The sequence below is a fragment of the Rattus rattus genome, chromosome 4 (genome assembly GCF_011064425.1).
Source record: "Rattus rattus isolate New Zealand chromosome 4, Rrattus_CSIRO_v1, whole genome shotgun sequence".
In the NCBI taxonomy this organism is placed as follows: domain Eukaryota; kingdom Metazoa; phylum Chordata; class Mammalia; order Rodentia; family Muridae; genus Rattus; species Rattus rattus.
In genome coordinates, this window is record NC_046157.1 from 143,129,772 (window position 1) to 143,149,026 (window position 19,255).

At 41.2% G+C, this 19,255-nt stretch overlaps 1 protein-coding gene across 1 annotated transcript; it reads left to right on the top strand.

Moving 5' to 3' along the window:
* The first annotated feature begins 3,693 nt into the window (after positions 1-3,693).
* Positions 3,694-9,340, top strand: LOC116898534 (PC-esterase domain-containing protein 1B-like). Its single transcript, XM_032899753.1, has 2 exons — positions 3,694-4,913; positions 9,241-9,340. The coding sequence occupies exons 1-2, from the start codon at positions 3,694-3,696 to the stop codon at positions 9,338-9,340; spliced, it is 1,320 nt and encodes a 439-aa protein (XP_032755644.1).
* The last annotated feature ends 9,915 nt before the right edge of the window (positions 9,341-19,255 follow it).

The window sequence follows — 19,255 nt, forward strand, 5'->3', positions numbered from 1 at the left end:
ACCACACACAGCAATCCTTGCTCTGACATGGTGACATACTTCTGAATTATCTACCCCTGTGCTCGTGGAATATGTAGTCATGTGCTAACACACAATGAAAATCATGCCTTGTTGTTGTGAATAATTGAGGCGATTTTAAGGCTAATATAAAAAAGGCACAAAGGAATTAATAGTATCCAAATAACAATAACTAAAGGCAGCTACATCAGAGAAAAATGGTGACAGCCCTCTAATCTCTTAAGATATAAAGTGGGGTATTAAAAAATGAGAGACTTTCAACAGTCCAACTTTTTCCCTTTTCTCCCTTTCTTGCTTCCCTTCTTCCTTTTCCGTCTCCTGCTCCTTCCTTCTTTCCTTCCTCCTTTTCTTTAGACAGTGTTGCAAGTACACGTTCTAGGAGTATAGGCAGGCTTAGCTGATGCTCCTGTCTCCCGAGGACAGAACAGACTCGGAGAAGCGCATGCCCAGTACTGACACACGAATGAGTGTCAGAGCACAGTCTGGATGCGCATAGAGCGGGATGACTCAGGCCATACACAAGTAGATGGGTGTTGGGGCAGCTTTTAATGATCTCTCCCAATAATGAATTTCCACCATTACAGTTTCATCACCCAAGCATTTATTGACTTATCGGCTGCATAGTCAATACCATTTTAAAAGCTGAGGAAATGAGCAAATGGAAACAAGTCCTTTCCTCATAGGGTTTAAATCTGATGGAATAAGAAAATGATAGTATAGCGATGAAATAATAAAGTGCATTGTGCTGGTGAGGGTTGCAAAGAAGAATAAAGCAGGGCATAGAAGCTGCTGGCAAGAGGGGAAGAGGACAGGAAGAGGAGGGTCAGCAGAGGCCTCTCTAGCTACGGAGCACACACCTTCATTAACTGTAGCTATTTTTTCACCCGTGTTCCTTCTTACGGTCCTTATCTTTCTTTCACACATTTCTTACCATCTACATGGTTAACTCTTAACACCTACAACCAGAATGATTCTCGAAACTCAGAAGAGGTTAACAGTGAAACTATTACAGTAAAATTTAAAATCTGACTCTGCTAACATCTAACACTGGGCTTAGAACTATCCACGGGTACGGTTATACCTTGTATCTGTAAATTCTGTCTCCCAAGCCAAAACTTTTAATCCTTTGTTTTGGTTCTGTTTTTATGGTCTTAGGTTATTTATTTCAGTACAGGGGACACAGTTATTAATTTCTATCTCCTGCTCATCTCAAGAAAGCTTATGTTACCAACTAGATATGTGCATCCACTTTATTTAGTGAGGAAAATAATGAAAGTTTACATTTAGCTTGAAATTCACATTTTATGGCATGGAAGTCAAAATACACTGATACTAACATGTGACCAAGTCTGCTTTTGAGGAAAAAGGAAAGAAAATAAGTATTTTAGTAGTAGTCTCCTCAAAGCTAAGAGGAAGAAAAAAACAACGGGAGATCCAAATTTTACACAAACAAAAGTAGTTTACAGACTCAATTTTTATTCTTGTTTTTAAGATGTGTGTGCTTAGCCAAGTACAGAGTGGTATCTGGAGGATCATTTAAGGAGATTTATTAGAACAAGAAACAGTTTTCCATATTATACAAAAATATCAAAAGGTTATTGCTTTGACTTTGAACTCACAGATTCATAAAGTTTTACGTTAACATGATATATTTTTCTGATTATATTGGTATCACAGACAGATTTTTATAAAGGAAAGCCATAGGCCCAAAACCTAAGGATACTTTGGTGAGAGTTTTGAGAAAACATTAGAAGAGAAAGGGCAGTTAGATCACTAGAGAAAATAGTATAAGTATAGCTCAGAATCCTCTCAGCCTGTCTGAGGAGATCCAGGAGAGCTTCAGAGATGACATTTGACAAAAGCAACATGTATACTATGCAAAACCATGAGAAGACATTTTTCCCCCTCTGTCAGAACCACACTTTTACTTCCATTCTTCATGAACAAGGAGAAAACGGTGATTTCAGAGCTTTGACTTTTGACTTTAAAACCAAACCTAATGCTTCTCCACATACCAGGTATGCGCCTTAAGTCTCTGGTTTCTCCTGGCTCCCAAATAAAACACTATCCCACCAGTTTCCCAAACACCAGTTAAAAGGCCTAAGATAACCCAGAGACAGAGGAATTTTAAAGCAAATTCCAGGGGGCTTAACAGCATCCATGAAGGCACCACATAGGATAAAGACGACTCTCTCTCTCCCCACCTTTTTTTTTTTTTGTTTGTTTGTTTTTTTGTTTTGTTTTTGTTTTTGTTTTTGTTTTGATTCCCTGGGGTCAGAACTGCTTGAGTTAAGTATATGAAATGTTTGGGGTATCACATATTCAGGCTATGTAAATGACAACCCAGGAAGAAATTAAAAGTGTTATTCACGTGAGTTCGGTCACTCCAGAAAATGATTTGAGATTTTTGTTTTCCTTTCTCTTTTGATGCTGTTTGACTGCATGCTAAATAGCCCAGGCTGCCCCCAAACTCAATATCCTCTTGTCTCTTCCTCCTGAACGTTGGGACTCTATGCATGAGACACACCAGACAGGCGACAACTCTCTTAAAACATTAGCTGCACAACCACCCTACGACCTAACAACAGTAGCATTAGGCTTATTTCAAATTTTAAAAAAAATTAAGATCCACAAAACCCTGTACCGAAGCGCTCAGCAGTGCCATCGGTAACAACCAAAACCAGCAAACAACCTAATCATCCTTTTAATGGATGACTTCAGGGAGCAGTAAGACACAAAACAAAGCTCTGGCTTTTCCCTCACTAGGAAACTCAAATCCTAGTTCAGAAAACAGGTGGTCACACTTTCTGAAGTTGACAAATCCAGCGGACAATGCGGGAGGTGTGGGTGGAGAACAATTTCCCAAGGTCACATACTGTACAATTCCACTTAAGAATTTCTCAAGTGGCGGATTGTGTAAATGGAGATTAGCGTACGTGGTTACTGGGGGTTAGGGAAAGGGACAGTAAAGGAGACCAGAAGCCGATGGAAGCACAAACATTACCAGTTATCGTGCGGTGAGGACATGGCCAGTACGCCTTGGTACAAAAAGAAAAAAAAAAATCATGTTTACGGGAAAGCTGGTAAAAGGTTCATGGGGACTCCGCGTATCATTTCTTACGTCGCACCGTGTGTTCTGCCAATCGTGGCTTAGAATGCCATCTTGACAGTAGTGCCAGGTTGGGTTTTACCCTCCAGAAAGGCATTCTCTGCCTCTCCGCCAATGGAATCAGAAAGGAGAAACACTCCGCTAGAATGAGGGGCGCGGTAAAGAAAACAGACGGAAAGGAAGCCCGAAGGCAATCCAAAGAGATCTGAGGAGATCAGTGAAATATTGGTGGCAAAGAAGACCTTGGCCTGGCAGCGACCCCGGCGAAGGCTGACTGCCCATACACCCAGGACACCATCTGCTTCCCCCAGGTTGGGGGCCATCGCTGGCTTCCTGCTGGGTTGCTCCACCTCTCCTCCGCCAGGTGGAGCCTGAACTCACGCAATCCTTTTTAAGGTTCAGAGGTCACGCCGTGGGGCTGAGGTAAACCGGATGAGGCGGCTTTTGACCACACAAGCTTGCTGTCCGTCGCCTCCCAGCCCCAAACGCTACAGCCAGCTCCTCTCCGTGAGGTTCTCCGCTTCCCCCCACGGCTTCCCTCGCAGACACCCCAGAAGGAAGCCATCATGCCCCACCTCCGAGCTCACGACGTCCAGCAGCTGCTGCACAACAAGTTCGTCGTCGTCCTGGGGGATTCGATCCAGAGAGCCGTCTACAAGGACCTGGTGCTCCTGCTCCAGAAGGACTGCCTGCTGTCTTCCAGTCAGCTGAAGAGCAAGGGCGAGCTGAGCTTCGAACACGACGTGCTGCTGGAGGGCGGCAGGTGGGGACGCATGCACAATGGCGCCCACTACCGCGAGGTGCGCCAGTTCTGCTCCGGGCGCCACTTGGTGCGCTTCTATTTCCTCACCCGTGCCTACTCCCCCTATGTCGAAGACATCCTACAGCAGCTGAGATGGGGCGAGTATGCCCCCGACTTGGTGATCGTGAACTCGTGCCTCTGGGACCTGTCCAGGTACAGAAGCAATTTCCTCAGAAACTACCGGGAGGACCTGGAGAGGCTCTTCCAGCGCCTAGATCAGCTGCTGCCCAGCGGCTGCCTCGTGGTGTGGAATACCACCATGCCTGTGGCCGAGGTCGTGTCCGGGGGCTTCATCCTCCCGGATGCTTCGGGCTGCCCCTCACGCCTGCGCGAAGATGTGATGGAAGCCAACTTTTACAGCTCAGTGGAGGCGGCAAGGCATGGCTTCGATGTGCTGGATCTCCACTTCCACTTCCGCCATGCAGGGCAGCATCGGCTAAGCGATGGCGTGCATTGGGATGAGCGTGCGCACCGCTACCTCTCACAGCTGCTGCTGGCACACGTGGCAGACGCCTGGGGCGTGATCCTCCCAGCCCACAACACGGTGGGAAGGTGGATCAGGGATGTCCCTGCAGAAAGACAGCCAGACCGGGCAGACCGAAGGCAACCTCGAGACCACCACCACTGTGAGCAGCGCGAACCCCCTGGGGCCAGGCACTCTCCCTCTTCCAGGTACCACCACCACCATACCCCTCAGAGAGCTTCCTCCCACCCTCGAAACCTGCCCAGCCGCAGAGAGGACCGTATTCCTCCTCTCCATCCTCCCAACCGCAGCCCTTCCACAGAGATTCCCCGAGGCGCAGGCATGGATACTCCAGGGAAGTCAACTCAGTGGATCGTGAGCATAGACTGGGCCCTATCCGCAGAGTCTATTCCCACCATGAGATCAGGGCGTCTTCCCCTTACCCTTCCCGGCACCACAGTGAGCCACACAGATCTCATAGAAGGCACAGCCATCATCGGCACACCTAAGCACACGAAGAGGCAAGGGGCCTTAAAGCCACCTGACTCAGTATCCTGGCCTTCAGCAACCCTATTTGAAAGCAATTTAGTTTTCTTGGCCATTTCTTGGGGACGAAGCCCAGATCTGAAACTCCTCACCCCATGCACTTATAACTGTTGGCATTTGTTCGGAAATATTCCTCATGAAAAAGCACTCCTGTCATTAAAAAGAGGGAGGCCTAGAAATGAGTTAAGTCTTAAAGCACTAATCTCTGTTGACGTTTTTCCCCCAAGAAAAAGTAAAAAAAAAAAAAAAAAAATGTCGATTCAGAACTGTATTGACTTCACCTTGACCACTGATTTCTGCGTCCGTTAGTAGAACTTTATCTCCAAGTATTCACGGTAAGTTGGATTGGAGATCCTGTAGCTGTATTTGTCTGTTTGAAAACAGTACTGTCCTTTAAAATGTATAACGGCTAGAGATCTGTTTGCTAGAATAGTAGAGTCTGCATTTTTAAGTTTATCGAGTGCCTACTATTTCTGCCTCTGTAATTTCATTTTTCAGAAGTTTCATGCACTCATATGCATGTATTTTGGTTCTCTTCTTTCCCCCATTACTCTTACTCTTCTCCCACTGAACTTCATTTTCCCAATAGTCTCACAGCCACATTGATGCCTCTTTTTTTTTTTTTTTTTTTTCTTTTCTTTTTTTTTTTTTTTTTTTTTGTAATCCACTAAGTTGAGTTCAGGTTGCTTGCATGAGCCTGGAGGAGGTGTTCTTGAACAGTTTTGGGGGGTCTCCATAAAATGGCATGGAAAACAGAGAGCTGTCTATAGTCTCTCAGAATGCACATAAGCAGGGCCGAGCACCCCCATTACCCCCACACACCATCCCGGGGCCATTTGTTCATGTGATGAACTTACATTAGTAGGTCATTATCACTCCTCTCACTGTCTGCTTTTGCATGTGCTCTTGGTCTTTTAGCATGTGCATCCTCTAAGCTTGGGCAACTATTTCATGATAACCACTGTCTTTTAAAACATGTCATTTCACTCCATCTATTCACCACCATGTCCTCCAAATCTCTGGAAACCAAGGGTCCATAGCTGTTTCTATAATTATGTACATAGAATGTTACATAGATGTATGCCTTTTATAGTATGTAACCTCTCTGGGTTATCTCACACAGTAATGTGCATGTATATATGTATATATTTCCTTTATGTCTTTTCATGGCTTGATAACTCATTTATTTTTAGCCCTGGATAACATTGCATCATCACAATGTTCCACTGTTTGTTTTCCCCGTTCACTTCCTCAAGAAACTCCTGGTTGCTACCCAGTTGGGGACATTATTAATAAAATCGTTATAAATATCTGTGCAAGTGTGTGGGGTTTTGTGTGGCTGTGAAGTTTCAGTTCATCTGAGTCAGTGCTGCTGAACTGTGTCATGAGGGCTATGTTAGGTGTTGTAAGAGACCGCCTGGCTGAGCGCATAGCTTAGCCATAGGACACATGCCTGGGATGCATGAGACCAGAATGTCTGCCGCCAGCACTGCAAAACAAACCACAAGAGAAACCTTGCAAAACTGTCTGCTAAGTTCAACACACAGTTTCTCATTCCATCTAAGAGTGAATCATAGCTCCAGTTGCTTGGTGTCCATTTAAGCATTTGCTTTTATCAGTATTGGGAGAATGTTTCCAGGGGTTGGGAAATCTTTGTATATATGTGCGCCTGCTTCAGCACCATTTGTAGAAAACATTATTTTCTCCATTGTCTTACCTTGCTCTTTTACCAAAGATAATTTAACTGTACTATAGCTACTATGTCTGAAGTCTCCATTCCGTTCCATTGTTCTTTCATATGGATCGCATTACCTTGACGGTGGTGACTTCATTCTAATTTCAGAAGACAAGAGATATTGAGCTCTATCTCCCATAGTTCTTCAATACTGGGTTGGCCACCCTGGGTCTTGAACTGCTCTGTATACAAGTTAAGACTGAGTCTTGAGGATTATAGTAATAGCTAAGTCTGTAAAATGCTTGAGGGCCTAAGTTTGATCCCAAGACCCATATTTTATAAAAAGAAAAGAAATGCCAGAAGTAACGGGGCACACTTGTAATCCTGACGCTGGGGAGGCAGAATGAGCAGAATCCTGGAACTTGCTAGCTGGCCAATATAACCTACTTGCTGAGTTCAATTTCCAAGCTAGTGACAACTGTCTCAAAAACAAACAAATGAAAAAGTGGGAAATGCCTGAGTAGATTGAATGCTTTGAATGCTTTCCTCTAGCTTCCAGGATGAGAAAGAAGTGGGAGGGGACAGGAGGGGAGAGAGTTTGCCTTAGACCTCGATCCTAAAGCAGTGGTGTATAGATCAATGTAGAATATATTGGCAATATTTAATGTCTTTACCATGAACATAGGTTTTTATCGATTTAGTTTTTTGATTGGGAGTGGAGGTCCTCATATATAACTTAACGATAATTTGTTAAATCTGTGCCTGAGCACTTCATTTAAGGGGATGCTAATGTAGACGGTGGCACGTTTAGAACTCCAGCAGAACTCTAATCGTTGAGCGCTGGTATACGATAAAGCACAGAGCCAGTGAGATGTCCCGGGAGGGAATAGGTGCTTCTTAGGCAAAGCCTCAGACCTTGGATTTGATCCCTAGAAGCCACAAGGTGGAAGGACAGAACCAGTTCCAGAAAATTGTCTCCGTCCTAGGCACCCTGGCTGGGACACGTGCATACCCGCCTGAGACAGAGATCTCTCCACCTCACTCCTGTCTCTCCCACCTCCACTTACAAATAAATAGGGGGAGGGGAAGCAAAGGGCACTTGTATCCTCCAGTTTTGCTCCAGTTATGCACCAGTCCCAAAATATTCTTGATTGATTCATTTGGATTTTGTACTTGCTGTTCTGTTGTCTCTGAATCAGGAGACTTTAACTATTTAATATCTGTATACTGTTTTATTTTCATCTTTATTAACTTGGGTATTTCTTATTTACATTTCTATTGTTATTCCCTTTCCCAGTTTCAAAGTGGCCAAGATATCCAGTATATCCTCAAAAGGGCATAGTGAGGGAGTACAAATGCCTTCCTCATCTTAGATGCTAGCTGTAGAGTTGGAAACATTTTCTTTTGCTTTTTCCAGGTTGAGGTAGTTCCACTCCGTTTCTGATTTTTCTCTGTAGCTTTAGTGAGAGTGGGTGTTGAATTTTGTGGAATACGTTCTGATTCTGAAACTATAATCATTTTATTTGTTTTTAGATGGCTGGTGTGATAGGCTATTTGACTGTTGAATCAGCCTTATAAAAGTGCAGTGAGTCCCAACTTGTCATTGTATAAAATTACTTTTAAACATTGTTGGATTTGGTTGTTTACCTCTATCAATTTGAGAGTTATTGGTCTATGTCTCTCTTTCCATGTAACTCCTTGTGTGTTTTTTGTGTCAGAGTAGAATTGGCCTCATAGAACAAGTTCAGAAACATTCCTTCTGCTCCTGTCTTCTGGATCATAAGGAAATAATAACAAGTTCCTGCTTAAATGTTTAAGAGACTTCATCAGCGAACCATCTGGCCTTGACAGCTTCTGCTTTAGAAATTTTTGTTTGGTTCTTTTTGCTTTTCTTTTCTTTTCTTTCTTCCTGTTTTGTTTCTATTTTGCTGCTGAGAATTGAACATGAGGCTTCTCAGATATTAAGTATATGGTCTATCACTGAGCTACATGTCCAGTGTTTGAGACCGTTTGAAATTACCGATAAGCTTTGAGAGTTCTACAGATTTTTGCCTTGCAAAGAATGGTTAGGTTCTATCTTAGTTATCAAATATGAGGTTGGAGTTGCTTGACCATATTCCCTAAGTACTTGTGTGATGATCCTGGTGATACCCATAAGACCACAGCAACCTCCTTCGATTGATAATCCTCTCATTTTTCCCAGGGCACGGCTAGATACTGAGTCAAGGATTAACATCATTTGTGGTGTGTTTGATTTCTTTTTCTTCCTGAATTCCTGTTACCAAGTCCTTTTTACTACTTTTTATTGTTTCTTTCATCCATTAGATTTACTTCCCTTTCACTTACTTTGTAGGTGAAGGTTTAGAGTGTTAACTTCCCCTCTCTATTCTTTCCTGATACATGCACCAGTGCTGGATGCCTCTCTCAAGAGATGGCTTTTGTTAGATAGCACAAAGTTTGGTGAGTTGCACCTTCAGTTTGACCTAACACTTCTTTTTGTTTGCATATGTCAGCAGTACATGTGCATGGCTTACAAATACAGTGTGTTTTCTCTGAGTCTTTGGGAGATTTTTTTTTTATCTTTCTCCGTAACTGATTTCTGTTTTAATTTCACTTTGTACCAACAGCAAACACTTCATGGTTTCTGTTCTTCAAGTGTGCTTAGGTGCATTTTACGAAAGAGTAGAATGCGAACTCTCTTGGGACGTATTTCACACGGACTGGTGAAGTATGTATTCTACTCTTAATTAGCAGACATGTTCCAGCAGAGGCACTGATGTGCAGCTGATGGATAGTGCTTTTGAATTAACTATCTCCTTCCCATTGTTTCCTGGGTATCTCTGTCACTTACAGAGGGTATTGAGGCTTAAATGGTGGATTCAAATATTTCTCTTTGGACGACTACCAGGTTCTGCCAAGCGTTTCAACGATCTGGTTTTAGGTAGAGAATACATGAGGGATTGAATATCTCCTTAAACAGTTGAAGCCTCTGTCATTCTGTCACTATGTCATTCTGTCATTATGTAACGTTCCTCTCTCTGCTGCTAATATACACTGCTTTGAAGTTTGCACTGGTTGAATTTAATATAGCGACTTCAGCTTTCTTTTGATCTACCTTTCTGTCTTTATATTTAATCTATATGCCTTTAAACTTAGACTATGCTTCTTGTACAACAGAGATCATCTTGTGATTCATTCTGACAATGTGTGTTAGGTGGTATATTTATACCAATGATATTTAAAGTGATTATTGATACTGATATATTAATATCTAGTATAATTGTTATCTTTTGCCTTTGTGGTTTGTTTTCTTTCTTTTTTTTCCGCTCTTTTCTACTTCCTGTAGTTTTAATTATTTTTTATTATGTTGATGTGTATTGTGTGAGAGAGAGAGATGGGGAGGAAAGAGAGAGAGGGAGAGAGAGAGGGAGAGTGAGAGAGAGAGAGAGAGAGAGAGAGAGGGAGAGTGAGGGGGGCACTACAGTACACATTCAGAGGTCAAGAAGCAAACTGTGAAAGTCTGCTGTTTTCTTTCCCTGTGTGAGGCTCAGAGATAGACCATTCGGCTTGGATGCAAGTACCTTTCCCGTCTGAGCCATCTTCCCAGCCTGTCCTGTGGTTTCTAATTGAGCATTTTGTGATTTTGCTTTTTCTCTATGTCAACACATCAATAATTCTTATTCATTTACCATTTATTTTTTCATTATTCCCCTGAAGTTTCAGCATACGTTTATGACTATTACAGGTTTGTTATACATTAACACCATATTGCTTCCCAATTGGTTCAAGAGTATCCATAAGTTAGTCATCAAATAAAACATGGTTGCTATTACTGTTTTAAACAAACTGCTAGGTGTTCAGGTAGAAATTAAAAATAAAACCTTTACCTTCATGTATCACTTCCATACATGATCTTTCATTTTTTCCTTTTTTACATATGAAGAACCTTTTGTTGGCAAAACCTCTAAATTTTTCCTGGAAGAATTGTTTCTCTTTCCCACTGAAGGGTATGTTAAGTAGATAAAAAAACTAACATATTTCCCTGTTTGGTCAACTGTTCTTTTATTTCATTCTTTCACTTACATGATTTCTGAAACATTGGTCTATTTCTTCCCTTTTTGCCTCTGTATGCTAGCGTATTTCCCTTCTTCAAGTTGATATTTCTCTCTTCACCCCTAGTTTATTGCAAGTTAAATGTAATATGGCTGTGTATAGAATCATTTGTTATCATTTCTTATTTTCCGAGATTCACAGATCTTTAGTATAGTATCTGACACTAATGATATAAAAATCTCAGTTTACGTCTAATTCCTGCTCTCCTCTCTCTCTCTTCTTTCCTGGTGGTCTTATTGGGCTTAGGCTGTATTTATTTTGTTGTCCTCTTTACATTATAACTCATAGCAATAGCAAAATTACAGTTATGAAGTAGCAATGAAAATAATTTTATGGTTGGGGGTCGCCACAACGTGAGGAACTATATTAAAGGGAAGGTTGAGGTACTAGGCTATGCCCTTCATAAGGGCTTCAAATTCTCTTTCCAACATAGGAGGGACTTGATGGCTACAGGGCCATATACATACAGACAGACAGACAGACATGTATGTATGTACATATGCTTGTACATATATGTTATATACACACATATATTATGCATATATAATTTCCCCCATTCTTTTGTGTACTTTAAAGAATTATTATTATTGCAGGGGACATTATGTGATGCAGATGGCATGTGTCTCTAATACACACATGAGGTCAGTGACAGCTTATAGTGTCTATTCTTTCCTTTAACCTTAACAAGGTCAAGGGACTTAGTTTGACAGGCTTGCCTGCTGATTTCTTAGTTCATCCAGTCTACCACAGTTAGCCTGACCCTTGGTAGATTTTTGTTACCATGTTTAACTTCTCAGGGCTTGGTAGGTTTTTTGTTTTGTCTTGTAAGATTCTTCCTTGGAGTTCCTTCTTTCTATTGCTATTACTCTTTTCCTGCATGCATGTTTTTTTTGTTTTTGCATGCATGTGCATGCATGTACTGTGTGTGTGTGTGTGTTCACCTGTCCACGTGTATAACCAGATGTGTAGGTGAATGTACATATATGGTGGGAAGGCCAGAAGTAGACAGTGGGTACCTGCCTTAATAGCCCACCACCTTTGGTACTAGGCTTGGTGAGTCCAGACATCCTCTTTTAAACTCAGCTAGCTTGGTCCTGGTATTCTCTATTTCTCCATCCTGACTGCTGGGGTTCTTGTGGGCTGCCATTCCCACCTTGCAGGGATATGAGGTTGGGTTGTCACTGTCATAAAGTAGACACTTTACCCACTGAACCACACCCCCTCCAAGCCTGTTGTCTATATTTGTTTGTTTTCCAATTAGAGCCTTTTAGCATATTAAGCATTATTGTTTAAATTCCTCAGGTGGTATTTCCAGAATTCTTACTATATATGTGTTGGTGTGGTGCTTGTTGTGTCTTTCCAACCTGTAGTTTTGTTTGCTGGCTTTTAGAATGCCTTTGAAAGTTGGGTGGAAGTAGAAGGAGGCGTAGTAGTTAAAGGAACTGTGGTAAATAGGCTGCTACTAATAAGTTGCCAAACTACAGGGGGGGAGGAGATGTATAGAGTCCTCTGGTTCTATCTGTCAGTAGCCGGCTGTGCACTATCTGTTCTCAACCTGTGGATCAAGACCCCTTTACAGGTTGAATAACAACCCCTTTCACAGGGTTTGCATATCAGATATCCTGCATATCAGATATTTATATTATAATTTGTAACAGTAGCAAAATTCCAGTTATGAAGTGGAAATGAAAATAATTTTATGGTTGGGGGTCACCACAACAGGAGGAGCTGTGTTAAAGGGTCGAAGCAATGGGAAGGTTGAGAACCGCTGTACTAGGGTATGATCCTCATAAGGGCTTCAAATTGTGTTTCCAATTTAGGAAGGACTTAATGGTTACAGTGGAGTAGAGTCAGCATTTCCTGTTTGCAAGGTTAGTTGGACTTTTACGGAAACACAGTAATAAATTAGGCACTGGTGAAAGAGATCGTGTTGGAAGAGCTTGGTAAATTTCAAAATGGCCACACTCTGCCCTTCCTGACAGAGGCCTAAGGGGATATTCTCTCATCTTTATTTTGACAACCTGATAAGTCTCCTGGAAGTAAAGCTTAAACTCACAGGATCTCTCTACCACTGAGCTCCCTGAAGGTTTTAGCATTCAAATCTGTATGTAGTAATCTTCTAGCAATTAGTCAATTAGAATTTAGTGTTTCTTCTCGGCTCTGGTTCCCACAAAGATTTCCCCTCAACTAAGTAAATAATAAATCAAAGAATGGGTTTGCAGCAGGTTTCTCTCAGCCCTTCTTCGCATCCTTTCCCTGGCATAGGCATAGCAGAGTCGAGGTAGGTGCTCGCCAAGCCATGTGAAACAGACCGAGGAGGAAAGCAAGACAACACAAACGTAATCACCTCCAACTGCAGTATTGCAAGCTGAATGTTGACAGCAAGGTTTCCATCACTTTCCCTCCAGAATCAGGTCCATGAAACTTCAGTGATGAAAACAGGTATTAGTTAATTATAGGGAGCATGTTCATGGACTGGGATACTCTCTGGAGGTAAATATGTGCTATTATTTTTAATATTGACTTTCTCTCTGAGTTCAATTTGACATTGAGTCTCCTTGTGTATGACTTGCTATAACTGTCCATAGCGGGCTCCTTTGGAAAAAGGCTCCTTTCCTAGAAGAGCTTTGTTAGACTCTTCTGATATTTTCATAGGCCATAAGCCTGTTGATGCATACACATGGCAGGATCCAAGTCTCATCTGAATGCATCTTATGTCACAAAGCACCCATCCATCTCCCATGTGCAGAGAAAAGACTGCAGAACGACCGACCACTTCTTTGCTGGGTTTTTTTGTGCATGTTGCTTAATTTCACTGCTCTGGCAAGCCATTCTTTATCGGAGAGTCTAACAGCCTTTGAGTGCATGGTACTCTATCACTTATGTAAGGGCTGTATTGATCTTTCTGGTGTGTACTCTAAAGTGGCTGGCATCGAAAGCCAGCGAGGCAGCCGGGTTGAGCAGTATGGGCCATTTACAAACTTCAGGATGAGATGCCGCAGGATGCCAGGGAAAATGTTTTTGTTTTTCCAGAGGGAACCATAGCTCATGAAATGTGGTTAACATACCATTTTTGTATACCCTTAAAATCATTTTATAACCACACTGAGTGCCTCTAAACATTAAATATATTTTATAAGTAGTTGGTTAACTAGCTGTTGTAAGCTTTAAATAGTAGATAAAATGGAAAGGCACTAAATAGTGACTATATTTCATAGAGTAAGATGCTTTTCTAGCCACTCAATAATTCTCAACGTTAAGAAAAATTGATTTTCCAACTGCTGAGTGCCTCTAAAAATTAGCATCTTATCTTCCTAGAGGGGATGCTTTTCAGCTAGTGTCCTTTCTGTCAGCTTTTGACTTAATGGGCTGTAAGGTTCCCTGCTTGTTGAAAATATCTATAGGCTCTGTTGGAGTACAATTTTACCCAGACATATAATAATTAACTGGGCAAAATATACACTAAGGTAATTTCATGTTCTGTTTCTATAGTGTAATTGCAAACGAGTAGCTTACCCATTGGCCGTTCTTAGCTCTTGCCTCTTGCCTTCTACTCTCAAGAGCAGGACTGCACAGAATGACCTAAAGCAGTGTCCAAATAGAACAGTTACTAATTCTCAAGACCTTTAAATGGCATCTGTGAACAATACATGCAACTTGAACTTGTAAAAAAAACTGTTAGGAGAAAGGAATTCCCCAAGGTGACAAGAATCACATTTTTTTTCATGTAAAATTAAATCATCTTCCTGGTTCTTTATCAGCTCTGTCTGGTCTTAAAGAAAAACATATTGCTGGGCCAGCAAGATTGATCCGTGGAAAGAGGCACTTGCCACCAAGTTTCACGAACCGACTTCAATGTAAAATTTGTCCTCTGACTTCCAAATACATACTATAGTATATGTCCACTTCCACATACTATATTAATTAATTACTTAATTAACATTTAAAATTGCATTGCAATGCTGAGACTTCCCATACAAATAGCTCACTAAATTACAGAAGTTGAAAACCAAACCAGACACTTCACAATTACGTAGAGCATCAGTAAAAGAAGCCTCAGCTCTGGGCTGGAGAGATGGCTCAGCCGTTAAAGGCTGGGCTCACAACCAAATATATAAGAAGCCTTAGCTCTTATTTCTGTCTAAATGACAAACCAACTGAGTGACCAGGGGTATAGACATGTCAAAGGACTTCTCTAAATAAAATTATATACACACATCCTTGTCAATGGAACACCATTATAACAGTTATAGTTTTAGATAGATCTGGTGGCTGGATAATTGCCAAGATTCCTTTGAGATCTGATAATGTTTAAATTCCTTCTAGCCTCTTCTCCTATTCTGAGGATCAATGTGACATACTGATGTGTGTCATTTCTCCGTGTTCCACAGCGGTAAGTGGCTAACATGTAGCAGACTGAGGGACATCACACTTCTTGGGTACATGTGCTTATATTTAGAAATAATGTAAGCCAGATTCAAAACTTTTCTCAGGCACACCCTTAAACCCCCCCCCTAGAAATCCGTGAGAATCCATATGGGATAAAATGAGGACAGGTTATTGACTTAGTGCCAAATCCAGAAATGAACTGGCACTTACTCATCCGTGATAGACTGATAGTTCCAGAAGGCTTTTGGAAGATGCGGCCAAAAGGAAAACATCCCAGAAATGCTGTACTCCCTGGATGGGAATACTGTCTGAGTGACCACTCTATTCCTGGAAACTAGTCAATAATTGTTGTTCAATGAATGCTATGTGGAGCTAAACTAAATTTTAAGCAAATTCACCATGATGGACAGAAAATGTCTAGAATACAAAGTCCCAGGGGCCTTGAGACAACACTCAATATGAGCCCTCTCTTTGAGTGTTATAAGAAAAATGGTCATGAAAATTATGTGTCCAAATTATTTTGGTGTTCTTTTTGTGTTGTTCTTTTTTTTTATTTTTGGGGCATTCGATCCAAATACTACTTCTCTGGCAAGAAACCAGAATGAGGTCTCACACTTCTTCACATATAGATGAAAATATAGATGAGAGAGAGAACAGAGACATCAGAACACATTGCCATTACTTGGACGATGTCACGTTGCTACTGAAGTAAATTGTGGCTAACATTAATAGATGGCTAACTAGGTGCCAGCTACCATCTAAGAGACCCACGTGTATTGTCTGATCTAAATAATCTAATCTTAATCTTTAGTCCTCAGGTAGACATTATTAGGTACTCATCAGTAAAGGAGTCACTGTTTTTGAAAAACCTCCAGGACAGAATAATTTAGAATTCAGATGAAGCTATAGAAGTAATCGCTGTAATTAAAATCTGAAGTACTATGCTCTACTATGATGCCCATAAGAATATTCACTCCAATTAGTTTAAAGTCCATGATATGAGAAGAGTCAGCAAACCAGAAGTCCAAAAAAAAAAAAAAAAAAAGATATGACTCAGAAACAATTGTCATAGCCACAGCTGGAAAAACTACCTGCCCTCTGGTATGATCTCAGTAAATATAATCCGAGGGATTAAGGTATGTGTGCATTTCTATCTTCCTAATGCTTAGGAAAGGAAGTGGCCAACAACTGTATATACAACAGGATATTTTCCCCCACGCTTAACCATTGGCAACATTGTTGATTCAAAGCTTGATCTTGTTAGGAACTCTGATTCTATTAATAACCAATCCTCAGCTTTCCTCAAGCCCATACGCTTGCTGGAGAGTAACCATGCCTAAAAGGGGGCATCAGCTCTTCCTTTAAACTGGTTTGCAAATCTTTGCTAATAATGCTAGATGTAGCTCATGATGAGGAGCACTGACTGCTTGTCCACAAGAGCCAGGTTTAATTTCCTATGCCTAGATTTTGGCATACAACTACCTGTTGATAGCTATTCCAAGGGTGATCTGTCACCTTCTTTTAGCCTCCATGAGACTCACACATGTGGTGCATAGACATAACATGCAAGCAAAGCAACCATAGACACGAAATAAAAATAGATGAATCTAACAAAAATTATCAATGAAAGGTAGGTAAAGTCAGCTTTTTTAAGAACAAAGAAACACAGAAGAGTAGTCATAACTTTTGAACATCACCCCCCACACACCCATTGACTTTTTTCTACTTCAACTACTTAAAGAGACTGACCCTGATTTTTATCTAATTCAGTAGTCAACAAGTATTTGCCAAAATACTATGGCAGGCACTAGGCTAGACTCCATGGGCAAGTCAATAAAAGAATTCTATATGAATAGGTCCAGAAACTGAACTATAAGGAGGGCAAGTGCTATAAAGAGATGGATGATGAGTGCCTTTGGAAAGAAAGGACTTTAGTGAGATGAGATGAATGTGAAAGTTATGGAGAAATATAGTCCTCAATAAAGATCAGGACCAAGGCCTGATGATAGATGAGGGGAGGTTCCAGGGATGCTTGCTGTCATTCAGTGAGCCATAATGAGGTGAAGGATAAAGTTGGGGTGTGACAGCTTTTTACCTCAGAAGGCTCTGAGGTTTAGCTCAGCCCTCTAGGCCATAATAAGCACTTTGGGTTTTTATCTTAAGCCAGGTAACGAATACCCAGCAAATGGTATGGTACCATCTTACTTTATATGCTCTATTCTGACCATGGATTTAAAATGTGGAGAAGGAAGGTTAGAATTAGGAAGACAAATTAAGAGACCATTACAAATACCAACTTCCTTCCAAGGCTTGGGCAAAGATAATATTGATGGAAGCTTGATGTGAAAGAAATTGAGGTTAAAGCCTCAAGCTTTGCTGATTGACTGCATGTGGGATGGAAAGAAAAGGAAGGGGGAAGAGAGGTTTATTTAGTGTTTCTCCTGAATAACTAGGGCGTTACAGACAATTATTGTGTTACAGTTTTAGTTTTGCTACCACAACATGATCAGTTGCACTTTTCAGAGTACGATGGCCCCAAAGAACTGTTTGGCACATGTGCAAACTAAAATGAATTGTTAATGACTCTGTCTCAAAAATCAGGCAGACAACAAGAAACAACAAAGGCAGATAGGGAAGTCAACCTGAGGCTTCTACATGCACATGGACAGCAGAAACAAATACATGTGGATGTGCATATACCACAAACAAACAACAACAGAAACCTCATAAATATGTGTCCATACAATTGCATATGAAGTAGAATTCCATGTAGCTAAACTCATTTTTCTTTACTATTTTATGAGCACTCCTTTGTATTTATCTCACCTTCCTCTCTCTCTCGTAAGAGATGTTTACTCTTCAAACCTAAATAAAGCCAGACAGTGAGAATTGTAAACAGGATTTAAAAACATAAATAGAATTAAAAAATATGAATCGATAGAATTAACCAAATACTTGGGAAACCTTGGAATCTGGGGTATATTCATTGGTTTTGTTTCTAGCTGAAGTAGTTTTTGAATTTCATAACTTCCACGAACATGCTCCCCAGCTCTACCTGGCTGTAATAGCTGTGTCTGCCCCCCCCCTTCTACCAGGTCATCATCAGGACAGCTTGCTAAAGGAGCATGGAACCTGTCCAACAGTACATCAGATCCACCACTCCAGAGCTGACCTGAAGTGTCACCCATCCAATTTGACTCCATAAAAAACACTTAGTAATCCACTTCTTTATCCTCAGGCAGCCCACTTGGCTGCCAATCTAAACAGAGCTGCTATAACTGTATCCTAGGTAAAATGTTTTTTTCCTTTATTCCCTAGGGTTCCCCTTCCCTAGTACTAGGGATTAAACTCCACTCTCATGTATGTTAGCCAAATACTCTGTAACTAAGTTCTAATGGCACCACGTCTGAATTGCTTGACACCTTTTTTCTACAGACACATGTTTTTGTTGCTAAGACTACTTCATGCCCTATGTGATGCCCAAGATCCCAGGCAGGCAAAAGGAGTCAGCATGTGTTTTGACTCCCCAGTTAAAGAAATGTACAAGAGTCAGCTCCTTTAAGCTACAGTCCCGACACTGGGTGATTTCAAAAGTAATAAACGAGGACCAGTTTCAACCCTCAGCAGTCCTTGTGAACACCCTAAGCATTAAAAAATTCCCAGCCCTAAGCTCACTCACTTTTTCCAACAGCTTCTCACTGAGCCCTGAGTTTCTAAATTGAAGGAGGGAACACGTTGCAGTAAGCCTTCATTATTTTAGTACAAGATCTAATGGCTGGGGATACATGTTATAATTCCACTTGCCTTAAAAAGGTCCAGGAATTAAAATCATAAGAGTGACAGTGCTCTAGGATTGAGTGTGAATGCCCATTTTCCTATCGATGTTGTCTGAAAACCTAGATGTGATGAAGGCATTAAAACTGCCTTAGAAAAAGTAAAATGTAATCCTTGCTGTCTATCTGGGATGTCATGATTCCATTAATGAGTAAATCCAGTAATCTTTCTACTAAGTTAGGGGGGAAGATGCATGCCCAGATTCCTTTCAAGGAACTTAGCAGAATCAGATGGTCCAAAAGAAATGAGACAGGTAGAAACAATAATTCTTGAAATAAACACCAGGAAATGGAAACCCAATAATCT

What these genes read in the sequence shown, in the direction of transcription:
- LOC116898534 (XM_032899753.1), top strand. Translation starts at nt 3,694, where the DNA reads ATGCCCCACCTCCGAGCTCACGACGTCCAGCAGCTGCTGCACAACAAG. An exon ending in ACACCTAAGCACACGAAGAG is followed by an intron (nt 4,914 to 9,240) that starts GCAAGGGGCCTT and finishes TTGTACCAACAG; the next exon opens with CAAACACTTCATGGTTTCTG.